Source organism: Mustela putorius, unplaced genomic scaffold (assembly GCF_011764305.1).
Source record: "Mustela putorius furo isolate JIRA1106 unplaced genomic scaffold, ASM1176430v1.1 tig00003834_pilon_pilon_pilon, whole genome shotgun sequence".
Classification (NCBI taxonomy): Eukaryota; Metazoa; Chordata; class Mammalia; order Carnivora; family Mustelidae; genus Mustela; species Mustela putorius.
Genome location: NW_025421987.1, coordinates 92,130,470 through 92,143,687, shown reverse-complemented (window position 1 = coordinate 92,143,687; position 13,218 = coordinate 92,130,470). Strand labels below are relative to the sequence as shown.

The following is a 13,218-nucleotide window of genomic DNA, read 5'->3' as shown; positions in this document are numbered from 1 at the left end:
AGTCATGTATTCCTAGTTTAGTATTTTGCAAGTAAAGCTAGGAGGAGCAAAAGTGTTTGTGAGTGATGTCACTCCAAAATCTAGAGATTTTGTCATTCTGAAGTCAAATTCTTTTATGTGAAATAAGTACTTTAAAATAATTGTATAGGTCTTTATTGGTATCAAAGAGCTTATATACATGTGTTGCATAATTTGATCATTATAGTTTCATGAATCTGTAGGAAACATATCTTCAGGTTACAGTGGAGGAAGTTGAGGTTCAGAGAGGTTAACTGATTTGCCAAAGGTTGGTTTGACAATTTGGAAAATTGTTACTTTATAGTAAACCAGAAATTTAGAGAATGAAAATGATTTTACAGAAAATATTTATTGTGCGTTTCTTCATATGTTATGGGCAACTCTCTTTTCTAGTCTGTTCATTTTATGTTTTATTATTATTATAGGAACTTGCAAATGGTAAGTTTTAACTTAGGCAGTTTTACAAGCACTATTTAAATAAAACTTGCAAGTATGTGGATTATATAATGGCCTATAATAAAAAATGAGAATTAGGGGCACCTGGGTGGCTCAGTGGGTTAAGCCGCTGCCTTCGGCTCAGGTCATGATCTCAGAGTCCTGGGATCGAGTCCCGCATCGGGCTCCCTGCTCAGCAGGGAGCCTGCTTCCCTCTCTCTCTCTCTGCCTGCCTCTCCATCTACTTGTGATTTCTTTCTGTCAAATAAATAAATAAAATCTTAAAAAAAAAATGAGAATTAGAATAAGTGAGTTGGAGGGAAAACATTTTTTCTTAAATAAATTAATGTGATTCAAAAGTGTAATGTTTTCATCGTGAACAAAATTTGTCCACAACTTATGAATGAATGATTGTTAATGCTATAAAATTGCCATGTACAATATGCTAGGTGATGCCGTGGGGAAAAAACAAACAAACAAACAAACTTTATTTTGAAAGAAGGATAAAGGTTTGAGGGAAATAATATCTGTCATTTCACTTAATCTTTGCCACTTTTTTTTGACCCTTCTGTGGGTTTTTTTTAATTAACACATAGCATACATTAAAAAGTGTGCAAATCATAATAGAGCTCAATTAATTTTCATGAAGTGTACACACACATATAACCAGCTCCCAAGATCAAGAAATAGATCATTACCAGCACCTCAAAGTCCCTCCCCTTGCTTTGTTCAAACAACTACCCTCACTGAACACTATCCTGAATTCTATCATAATAGATTAGTTTTAGCCACTTTTCTCCTTTATATAAATGGAATCATTCAGTGTATAGTAGTTATTATTTTTTTTAAGATTTTATTTATTTATTTGACAGACAGAGATCACAGGTAGGCAGAGAGGCAGGCAGAGAGAGAAGAAGGGAAGCAGGCTCCCTGCTGAGCAGAGAGCCCAATTGTGGGGGGAGCTAGGACTCTGGGACCAGCACCCGAGCTGATGGCAGAGGCTTTAACCCACTGAGCCACCCAGGCGCCCCAATAGTAGTTATTTTTGTTTGTTTGCTTCTTTTGTTCCACATTATGTTGGTGAGAATCATTCATATTACTGCTTACAGTTGTACTGTATTTATTCTCATGGTTCTATAGTATTTTATGATTGTCTGAGTATACTGCATATCTGTTCTACTATTGATGGTCATTTGGGTTGTTTTTACTTGTGGGCCATTATAAATAGTGTTGTTATGACCATTCTTGTAAATGTCTTTTAGGAGAGAGAGAGAGAGAAATAGGTTTTATTTGTATATAAATCCAGGAACAGAATTGGGATTACCTAGTTTAACAACGTCTCTTTTACACTTAGGGGAATAAGGAACCTAAGACAGAAAATGATCTTTTTTACATTTTAAAAGTGTAAAAAAGATCTCTTTTACACTTAAAAAGATCACTTAAAGTGATCTCTTTTACACTTAGGGGAACAAGGAACCTAAGACAGAAAGTGATCTTCCCAATTTGAACAGATTACAGATATACAGGAATAAAAATCCTGGTTTCATGAAGCTTTTTCACCAAGTTTATTTTGACTAAGAGTAGTTTTTTTTCAAACAAACACTGCCAAAGAGTTTTCCAAAATGTTTTTACCAATGTATCCTCCTATCATTTATGTGTAAGATGTTCCACATCCCTGTCAACACTTGGCATTTTCCATCTTTTCAGGTCAGCTTTGCTTGAATACAATCCATGGTGGATCGTTTCCAGCTTTTTTGAAGTATTGTTGTCAATTAAGAATTGTTATGATATATGTATACATTGTGAGATACTTATCACAATTAAACTAATGAACATATACATCACTTCACATAGCTGCCTTTTTTTTCCCTTTCTTCCTTTTTTTTTTTTTTTTTGTGGAGGCGGGGGCGGGGAGGGTGCCAGCACTACCTTATGGTCTAACAATCAGTCCCACTTGGGAATAAATCCCAAGGAAATGAAATCAGGATCTTGAAGACATAGCTATAGTCCCATCTTCATTTTAGCATTATTCATAATAATGAAGATAAGGAAACAACCTCAGTATCTGTTGGTGGTTGATGAATAAAGAAGATATGGTATTAATAAATATACAATGAGATATTATTCAGCCTTAAAAAGAAGAAAATCTTACCATTTACAATATCATAGATGAAGCTGGTGGACATTAAGCTAAGAGAAATAAACTGAATGCAAAAGACAAACCCTGCTTAATCTTACTTCAGTGTGGAATTTTGAGTAGCTAAACTTGTAGAAGCAGAGAGTATAATCGTGGTTACCAGGAACTAGAAGAGGGAAATGTGATATTGGTCAAGGGATATAAAATCTGAGTTAGGTAAGATGAAGAGGTTTTGAGAGCTAATGCACAATGTGACTGAAGTCATCAATATTTTGTTATATACTTGAAATTTAGTAGAAGGGCAGACCTTAAATATCTTTACCAATTTTTTAATGTGAGAATTTTTATCTCACTTTATAGATGAAAGAACACAGATTTATCAAAATTAAATGGCGTGTCCAAGACCACACAACTTAAGAAAGAGTCAATACTGCCATTCAGTTCTGTCTTCTCACACAGTCTTTGCTGTTTCCTTGGCTTAGAATATTTTGATTTAATTCAACAAGAATAAATTGAGCACTGAATATGCTGGATTTCCTAATAAACAGTGAGGAGTAACATGGTTTTGTGAGCAAAGCTCAGAATGTCTAGGAGAGGAACAAGAAAAAACATGATATGAGAAGCAGAGTGAATTAAATACTGCAACAAAACAAAACACTAAAACCAATACTATGAGAAGTTAAATGAAGAAAAGTTCACAATTACCTATAATGGCTGAGAGGAGCATTTGTTATGTCCTCTTAGATAGAAAAATGGAACAGCCTAAGCAAAGTCGAGTTTGGTATTGGGAAGTGTGGGCATGTCAAAGGACTTGTAGGTGATAAACACATTATTGGCAGTGATAGTCAACCATGGAAAAAATGTAACATTTTAACCATCAAATACCCTAAATGTCTCCTTATTCCTCATGGTATTTCTGTTTATAGGAGAAAGCCAGGAGGTGGGAAGGGCCAAAGCTAAAATAGTTACAGGCGGCTGGGGAAGAAGGGTCTCATTCTGGATAATGGCAGACACAAGACTGGAGGGGAGAAACCAGAACCTGTGCAGGACATCAATGCAGAGAGAAGAGTAAGGAAGAAACTGCATAGCGGAGAGAGATCAAAGTAGAGTATGGAACTGTGAGGTTGGGGATCAGAGGGAGGAACCATACAGAGAGTAGATAAGAATCAGAGGAAATGGAGTGAGACTGGAAGGGATCCTGAGTGGTTGCCCTGGGCTTAAGAGATATTCCAATTTTCCTTATCATCTGGATGGAAATGGGTGGGTGTTGTTATCTTCCTAGGACAAGGCAGCTTGAGAAGGTATTTGGAACATGAAAAAGAACTGGTCACATAATGACTTGTACAATGCTAGACCAAAAAAAAGTGTTGTTTTTCATTAAAAATGCTGCTAAGGAAGTGTGTTCTCAAAAGTAATTTCAGAACCCTATGAGAGATCTTGTTCATATTTCACTGAAATTCAGGTCAACTCAAGCTGCATAAACTTAACATTTGGAAAGATTTATTTTTAACTTTTTTTTTTTTTTAAGATTTGGAAAGTTTCTGGAGTAATAAGTGTGAAGAGTAAGCAGCATTTTACAAACCTACGTACATGATGTGTATGTGGAGATGTTTGTTTCATCAACAAATATTTCTACAAGTGTTGCTCTGTACCTACAATGAACTGATTGCTTGGCGTAATATAAACACAATTCGTAAGATGCAATATGGCTACTGGTTAGTCTTTCAAAAATAGAAAAAAAGCCTCCTGATTCCACTTATTATTTACTCTTAAGCTTTCATTATATGCACTGGATTTAGGTAGTCTCGGATTTTATCACCTTTGGCTCCAAGCCTGCTTGTCTCCATTACACACTAGATTTATTGTCATTCCGAACACAACTTTTTTTTAACCTCAGATCCTTTTCTGAATATATGTGATTGTCTAGATGTTTGACGAAAGCTTTAATATTTTTTTTAAGTATGTGTGTCTGTGTAATTTGTTTTAGCTATAGTGGGAACAATCTATGTAGGATAAAACTTATAGCATAGGGTTCTGCATGCTGGAACAGATAGAAACTTCTATAACAAAAACACAGATTTAATTTCTAGTTACATGATTGATTGCATTTTTCTTGCTATAAGTGAAAGTTTAAGAAGAATAATGAGTTGGAGTTTTGTAAATTCTGAAAGTTTACAGCATGCTTCCATGTTCTTCATTTTACTTTCCTTAAAATAACCCAATTTATAGTTGCAAATGTGAAATTCAAAGTTTAATCACTCACTTAAGGTCCCATGGCTAGTAGGTATGGATCCAGAAGCAAAACTGATTTTTTATTCTAAGTCTAGGACATTTCATTTCTCATTACACAAAAAGAGAGGAATAGCAACTATATTTAAATTCTTTGATATCCACCTTCATATTATATCGAAACTATGTAAGTAGTGTAAAGGTTCCACTTAGAATGATTATCCAGGTTTACTCAATGATCATAAGCTTTTCTCACCATTTCTAGAAGGTTGTCTGTGCACTTAGCTTCTGACATTTTTTCCACTTGAAATGTTTTGCCCTGCCCAAGTGTTAGTTGACTCATTTCTGAATTCTGACTCTGCATAACCCCTTTGGAATGATGTTAAATGGGATACTTCTCTTGACTTTTCATTTCCGATTAGGACCTGGGTGCTCTGTCTGAGGTCCACCTTGCCAGCTCAGAAGTTCCAATCCCTGCCTAATGCTATTCCTGGCTCATGTCCCTGCCTTATATCCTGCATTTTTGCTGTTTCAAGAGCAGACTTGAAACAATTGTGAAACTTGTTCATTATTATCAAAACAAAAATGCATTATTGCCAAAACAGAAATAACACTTTTGTTTAGTAAATAATGAACTCAAGGTGTAGTAATTATCTTTAGTGGATATGGGTTTTATGACGGCTTGTCTCAGACTGGCAGCTTGGCATGAAAGGCAGGCTTGCTTATGCAGTAGAAATCAGTGTGCCATTGCAAAAAGTATTGAACCAGCAACCAGGAGCTCATGGTCTAGCCGAATGCCTGGATCTCCCTGTAACTTCCTGTGACTCTCAGAGCAGTTATGTCAGTATCATGGGCTTTAATTACTTTGTTTTTGTTTGGTTTCAGAGAGAGAGAAGGAGAGAGGGTGTAGGCATGCACATGCATGTGGAGGGACTAGATGGAGAGAGAATCTTAAGCAGGCTCCGAACTGGAGCTGGATGTGGGGCTCCGTCTCACCACCCGAGATCATCACCTGAGCCCAAATCAAGAGTCTGGCACTTTAGGGACTGAGCCCCCGCCCAGGAGCTGTCTTCGGTTACTCTGTTAAATAAAATCACCAAATTGAGCCATCACTAAGCAGATTTGAATCTATCTCTAAGTTTTCATGTCTGTGAAGTATACTTCTAAATAAATAAGTTGTGTCAATATATCATGAGATCTGTACACAATTCCATGTCTCATATATTTCTTTTCTTATGTTTCATTTATTCATGGAATTTTCAAGAGTCCCTTAGTATCTAGGGCTGACTAGTACTAAGCTAGACCTAGAAACAAAAGCTGTGAGATTATTTTGATTAGTCTGTTTTTAATATATATATATATATACTAGTACATAATATATATCTATACTAGTTCATAATACATATCTATATATTATGTATAGATATTATTATATATAATATATTATTATATATAATATAATAAATAATAATAAAATAAAGGCAGGCTTTATTTATTATTATATAATATAATATATCATATATTATTATATATATTATATATATTATTATATATATTATATATAGATATATATTATGTACTAGTAAATAAATTGTAAAAAAATATATATAGCTAGTAAAATCTATAGTAAATTTTAGCATTTTCTGTCTTTTAATCCAGTCCTGGAAGAAAACCAGAGCTTCAAGTTATCTTATAAATTGAATTGAATCACTTTGTTTCCTCTACATGGCAATGATTAAACTTTGTCCTAAAAGTTATAAAAAATTATAAAAGTCCTGGGGCACCTGGGTGGCTCAGTGGGTTAAAGCCTCTGCCTTTGGCTCAGGTCATGATCCCAGGGTCCTGGGATCAAGCCCCGCATCGTGCTCTCTGCTCAGCAGGGAGCCTGCTTCCTCCTCTCTGCCTACCTCTCTGCCTACTTGTGATCTCTGTCTGTTAAATAAGTTAAAAAAAAAAAATCAAGGGAGTTTCTTAAGCAGTGTCTTTTTATCGCTGACGGCCTTCACCAACATCCATCGATGCACCACTGTAGCTGTCTGCGGATGAATCCAGGGGACTAGGCTGTATCGCCTAGCAGGACATGTTTTAACCCAGTGTTAGTCCGGCATATTCAGTAACTGAACTGCAGGTGTAACTGCGTTAAACCACTGGACCCTTAACACTGCAAGGGTTACGAGGGAGAGATTTTTCAAGTACATGGCAAAGACAGCAGTGACGATTGTGAATGTGTTTCTCTCATAGAATTCTTATTTACATATAGTTGAAGAAGATGCTATCACATTTGTTTTTCTTCTGCCTATCTTAGAAGGGAAGGAATTTCTTCATTATGTGAAATATATTTTGTCCATTTGACATGTTAGGATTTGATTTCATTGTATTGATTATAAAATCTCATTGTAAGTCACTAAACAAGACTTAGGCAGAAAAGGTGATCTTGAGAGGCAGTGATTGTGAAGCATGAAATATGAGCTCTGGCATTGATGCAGCAGTGTGTGTGTGTGTGTGTGTGTGTGTGTAACTTTGAATTCATCAGATAACCATTTAGTTGTCTTACTTATCCAATGGTGAGGTGGAAGGAATGAAGTTTCCTTCTTGAATTAAACTCTTATTCTATGTTTTATTGAAGATCACACAATGTAGTAGTAATATTTTTTCTACAGTTATACCTCGGTATGTTGCCTGAATTTTGATTATCAAGTTTAAAAAATGTTACAAAGAGATTAAATGAAAAGTTACTGACATTAAGCAAAAGGTTAATACACCTGTGATTTTATGGAACAAATTTTGACTGCATAATAGATTTGTGTACATATAAGGTAGTCCCTTCAGAAACATCTGTGAGCCTGTGTGCAGTTGTATTTGATTTTGGTTCCCAGGGATACATTGTACATGGTAAGGGCCTTTAAAATGTGCAGTAGTCAATCTCTTTAAATTTACAAAATATTTTACTGGGACCAAACCTGGGCACAGCCTTGAATGATGTTAGTCCAATGAGTGATTCAAGCCTGTAGCTGTGTTCTATGAAGTAAACGTTGTTTAGAAGGGAAATCTTGCTTCTTGATTTTGTATGATGAATCTTTGTAACTGAGTGCCACTAGAAATTACGTGCAATTGCCTTTGGTTTGTTCTTAATACAGGACCAATATTTCAAGTTCATTGCATTTAAAAATTTGCAAGTTCACTTTTAAAACTGTTCTCTCTTTTGTATCTTCTTTTCTTCTGCAGGATGTTTTCACTCCAGAATGCAAATTCAAGGAATCTGTATTTGAAAACTACTATGTGATTTATTCTTCCACACTGTACCGTCAGCAAGAATCAGGCCGAGCATGGTTTCTGGGACTCAATAAAGAAGGTCAAATTATGAAGGGAAACAGAGTGAAGAAAACCAAGCCCTCATCACATTTTGTACCAAAACCTATTGAAGGTATGGAATGAACTTCTTTTCTTTTTAGATTCTGATCTCTGTATGTTGATGCAGTTTTGCTCCTTGTCCCTTGCTCAGTGGAGTTTACTTAGAATGCAGCAGATCAAAACAAAGTTTCAGAAAACACAGTAGTACCTCTTCCTTAAAAAAAGAAAAAAAAATTCTATTATATATACTTGGCACTTATTAAAACAGTGCTTGAAATAGAAACTAGAAAATTCCTGAAAGTAGAAAAATAGTGCTAGTTGCCATTAGGAATGTGATTTCCTTTTCTGTTGAATGCAATAATTTAATTCCTCAAGCTACACTCTTGAAAAGCCAATCATGTTATTATAGTGCTTTACAGTTTGCAAAAAGCCTTTAGAGATATGCTTATGCATCTTTGTGAACAAATTTAACAATATGGGGTATTAATTTTTTCTTTTGTATTTTCTAAGGAAGGAAAATAGTATACTATTTACTCTGATCAGTAAATATTTACAGTATTCAATTTTATTGTTCTCAATCCAGCCTATAACCTCCACTCTCATGATCATGTAATACACTGTCCACTTATTTCAAATTGATCAGTGAAATAAATAATTTTATGCTAAGGAAACCCAGTTTGAACGACTTGTTCCTTATGGACGATGAGAATATACCATGGGGGTAACCACTCTTGCTGTATTCAGTCAACTTTTTAACACCAGCTAAGAAAATAGCAATAACCTAGACATTTACTGATAACCTTCTTTTCTGAAAGTCACATTATAATCACTTAAAACATTAGTTCAGCCTCCTTGTCTGTGGAAATAAGGAGATCGAGGCAGCATATTACAGTTCTGTAACATAGCTAGGCTTTCTGTCCCCTAAATATCTATAAGGCGTGGTCAGGTCAACCAGTGTAGCATCATAGCACCTGCTGGACCATACCTATGGCTGTAATAGGGAACAAACGTTTATTCAGTCAACACTGTGGTAGAAGCAGTTGAGGGATATGGGACATTTGAAGCTCCTTCTCAAAACTCCCTCTCAAACTCCCCTTAGACCCTGTGCTTTCAACCACACAAAGCAGAACTGTGCTGCTTGTAATCTATTTTCACAATCTGGGGGGACATGTAATTCTTTGGCCCTCCTCTCCCCACAATGTCCATCCACTTACATGCCTGAAGATGCCTGTGAGTCTTCGTAAAGAATGAATCCAAGAGTCACTCCTTCTGTGGGGGCCTGATTCTCTTCAAGTAGAATTAAATCTTCTGTCACTTTATCATTGTATACAATCCTCTCTCCTAGAACTGATCACATTGTATTAAATTTACCTACTTGCCACACTGTCTTCTCTTATCCATAGTTTGATCATTTTTTGAATGTGCAGAACAAGTTTTATTTTTTTCCCTCATATATCCTTGTTGCTTGTATAATATCTTATGTATCATAGAGAAACATTTAATAATCTGTTGTCAGTTGAGTGAACACATGAATGAACAAATGAGTAGGTAAGTATGAAGACAAAGAAGAATTATATATGCTCCAGATAACCTCATAATATTCTTGAAGATATGAGATATGTGTGTTAGTGGCAACAGTAAAATGTAAAAAGTGATGTATTACATGTTGCCAGAAATGATATTGGGATTTAGGGAAAGAGCAATCACCTCCCTCCCCCAAAATGATATTGAAAAGCTGATTATTTAAATGTAATTTCAATACTAGGCCAAGTTCAGACCACTAGAGGTGAGAGGTAGAGATCAAGCAGCCAAAAACACTCCAGGTGCAGTGTGAATAAACTATTAAAACTTTTGCATCATTTTTTAATTGGAACACAATTAATGTATTTGTTATACATGTATGTAACATACATGTTATATTCATTTTGGCTGTACAATATAATAATTCAGCAATTCTAAACATTTCTCAGTCTCATCAGGATAAATGCACTCTTAATACCCTTTATCTGTTGAGGCGCCTGAGTGACTCAGTGGGTTAAAGCCTCTGCTTTCGGCTCAGGTCATGATCCTAGGGTCCTGGGATCAAGCCCCGCATCGGGCTCTCTATTCAGCAGGGAGCCTGCTTCCTCCTCTCTCTCTTCCTGCCTCTCTGCCTACTTGTGATCTCTGTCTATCAAATAAATAAATAAAATCTTAAGAAAAAATACCCTTTATCTATTTCACCCATTCCACTACCTACACCCTCTCTTGCATTATTTTTATTTGTGCATTTAAATAGATTTTTGTTGTTGTTGAAACAAAAGTATTACATGCTCATTAACAATTTTTGGAAAACCCAGGAAAGTGTAAAGGAAAGGAAAAATCCACGTGTGTTACTTGCTTTTTTTATGGAAATGCTTTTCAGACTGACACCCCTCCCCTACCAAAAAAAGAAAAAACACACCTATAACTTACCCTCCTAATCATGACTGCTGTCTGCACCTTGGCTAGTCAAGCTTCTTGAGACTGTGTGACCATGTACCCATTTCCAAGGGTAATGGACATTTCCAAGGGTAATGGATTCAATGACTACATTCCTAGTCCCAGAGCTGCCAAAATTCTATATCTATTGCTGTATTTCAGTACAAATATAGGAAGAGACCACTAGACATTCCTAATTGCTTACTTTAGAATTAGATTTGGCTATGTACAATGCAAAACCCATGTTAAGAGCAGCTTAGTCACCAACCAGATCAAGAAACCTGCCATTCACATCCTCATGCCAGCAAGAGAGAAGAAGGGATGAGAAAGGCAGAGGCAAAACCCCGTGCCAGTGTTCTCTTCAAGAAGGTCCCCATTAGCTGCCATATGATGCTTAAATCTCACTGACTACAACCCAGTTAGATGGTCTCACTTAGGTGCAGGGAAGCCTAAGCATGTACTATGTCTTCTGGATGGCTACATGCCAAATAAATGTTCAGTTATTCTGATAGAATAGCAGAATGGGACTGGCAGAGTAAGAGCCTCTGCTTCAACGTGCCATCATCATAACTTTAGAATAGCCCTGATTTCCTAATTTTCTGATTGATAGTTTTTGGTTCATTATTTTGTTTTCATTTTTCTTATTTACTGATGTTTTTGGATGATTTTCCTTTTGTTTTAAGTGGGGAAAAGAGACCATTCTAAATCAGATTCACGAATACTTGGATCTGTATCCAAGACCCTTTGTCTCTTTAGATCGTTGGAATGAAAGCTTAGTTGTTGGAGTATATGGAATATGATAAGAATCACTTCCAAAAATAAAAACAAGATTGCAGTTGTTTCAGAACAAAACCCTTTTAATTCCCTAGAAATGTCTTTGCCTTTTTTCTTAGAGAGCAAGGTTCATTTTTTTTTTTTTAACAAATTAGCTAACCGTTCTATAACTGCTTACTCTGTGCAGGTATTGTGCTAAACATGTCTCAGTTATCCCCTTTTATTTTTCATTCCATTTCTATGAAGTGGATTCTAATATTATCCCCATTTGACAAATGTGGAAAATGAAGCTCAGAGACATTGAGTAATTTGTACCATATCAAGCAGCTTGTAAGTGGCAGAGGCAGAATCCAAGCCAAGGCATTCTGACTCAAGCAAGCACGTGCTTAATCTCTGTGAAGACAAGTGAAATTGCTTACAGTCTGAAGTCTGAAATGTAACCTCAACATAGCATAATAAGACCCTAGTGAATATGTTTGAATAAATGTCTCCTATGTGCTTCTCTTCTTTTTAAATCTACAGTATACTTCCTTGCTCCTTAGAAATAAAAGCCTTTGCAGACACAGGGAGACCTTCATGTTCTTATGTTGTAACAGACCCATGAAATCCCGCAGTCCTCCCACATCTTTGTACTTTGATATCATTATTATAATGAAAAATATGAACAAATTCCCAGTGATTCTCCATGCAGCTATGCTTTATGTTATCAAAGGTTGTAATTTTATAATTACCATTAGTATCAAAGATATGTAAACTTGAGGTTTTGTTAGGCATTATTCTACTATGCAGTGAGGATTTCTCTCTCCTCACTGGGACCCCCAAACTATTTGTGCTACCACTTCTATTACTACTATTACTAACCTTACTGCATTTATATGCAGTTCACCATTTACTAGGCAGAGTACATATGTTACCTTCATTAAAGTTCACAACAGCCTTATGTTATTACCCTTCATCGTGTAGATGAAGAGACCAATGTTTAAAGTAATTAAGTATAAGTAAGTATGCCCTGGCCAATCACAGGGCTAGATAAATACAGAACTGAGATGGCAGTCTAGGAAGCCTACTGCTGGAGCCTATACACCTACCCCCTACACTACATTGCCCTTTAATCTGCAGTAAGCCTGTGGATATGCTAATAATTAGAAATATAAGTGAAGCAGAAGTGCTTCACTTACAGCAGAAATGTTACATCGTGAAACAACTTGAATAGTAAGATAGCTCTAAACCGTTCAAAATGGAGATAGGTATATGTGATATGACAAGATAAACTCATAATGGTAGATAATCAGATAAGATACTTATGGGAATGCCATGTTAAAACTAGGGGACAGAGGGTTAAGAATACATCGCTTCTTTTTTGATGAATGTTACAGGCTTCATTTCCTACTCTGCAAAAGAAAAAATTGGAGAAGATGATTCCTAAAGTTCTTTGACAATGACATTCTATGTATTCTTTATAAGCACTTTATTGTAAAACCATGTTCCTTCATGGAGCCTAGCTTTATAAATAAAATGTTTCCAAACACATTTCCTTTATTAAATTATTGAGTGAATAAAGTACAGTTTTATGAGCTAGTCCCATAATGGGTGATTTGTAACTTTTTTTTTTTTCTTTAGAAGGAGTAGGGTGAAAGACCTTCTAGCCATAATTCATTGTAAAGAAAGTTTTTGGAAATATTTTTTTTCCATAGGACAATTAAAGCACATAATTAGAAGACACTTTCAGAAAAGAAAGAAAATGACAACTTTATAAGAGGATGGCCGTATTGCTGGTTAACTGGAAAAGCTGTCAGTTATCTTTAGTTTTTATT

At 35.7% G+C, this 13,218-nt stretch overlaps 1 protein-coding gene across 5 annotated transcripts in view; it reads left to right on the top strand.

Annotated features, from left to right (window-relative positions):
• The window catches only part of FGF12 (fibroblast growth factor 12), a 561,802-nt gene that overhangs the window by 532,569 nt on the left and 16,015 nt on the right, over positions 1-13,218 (top strand). For all 5 annotated transcript variants that reach the window (XM_004745274.3, XM_004745273.3, XM_045088726.1 and 2 more), the window contains one exon: positions 8,045-8,243. In XM_004745274.3, the coding sequence (XP_004745331.1) occupies positions 8,045-8,243 (199 nt within the window). The remainder of the gene's footprint in view (positions 1-8,044; positions 8,244-13,218) is intronic.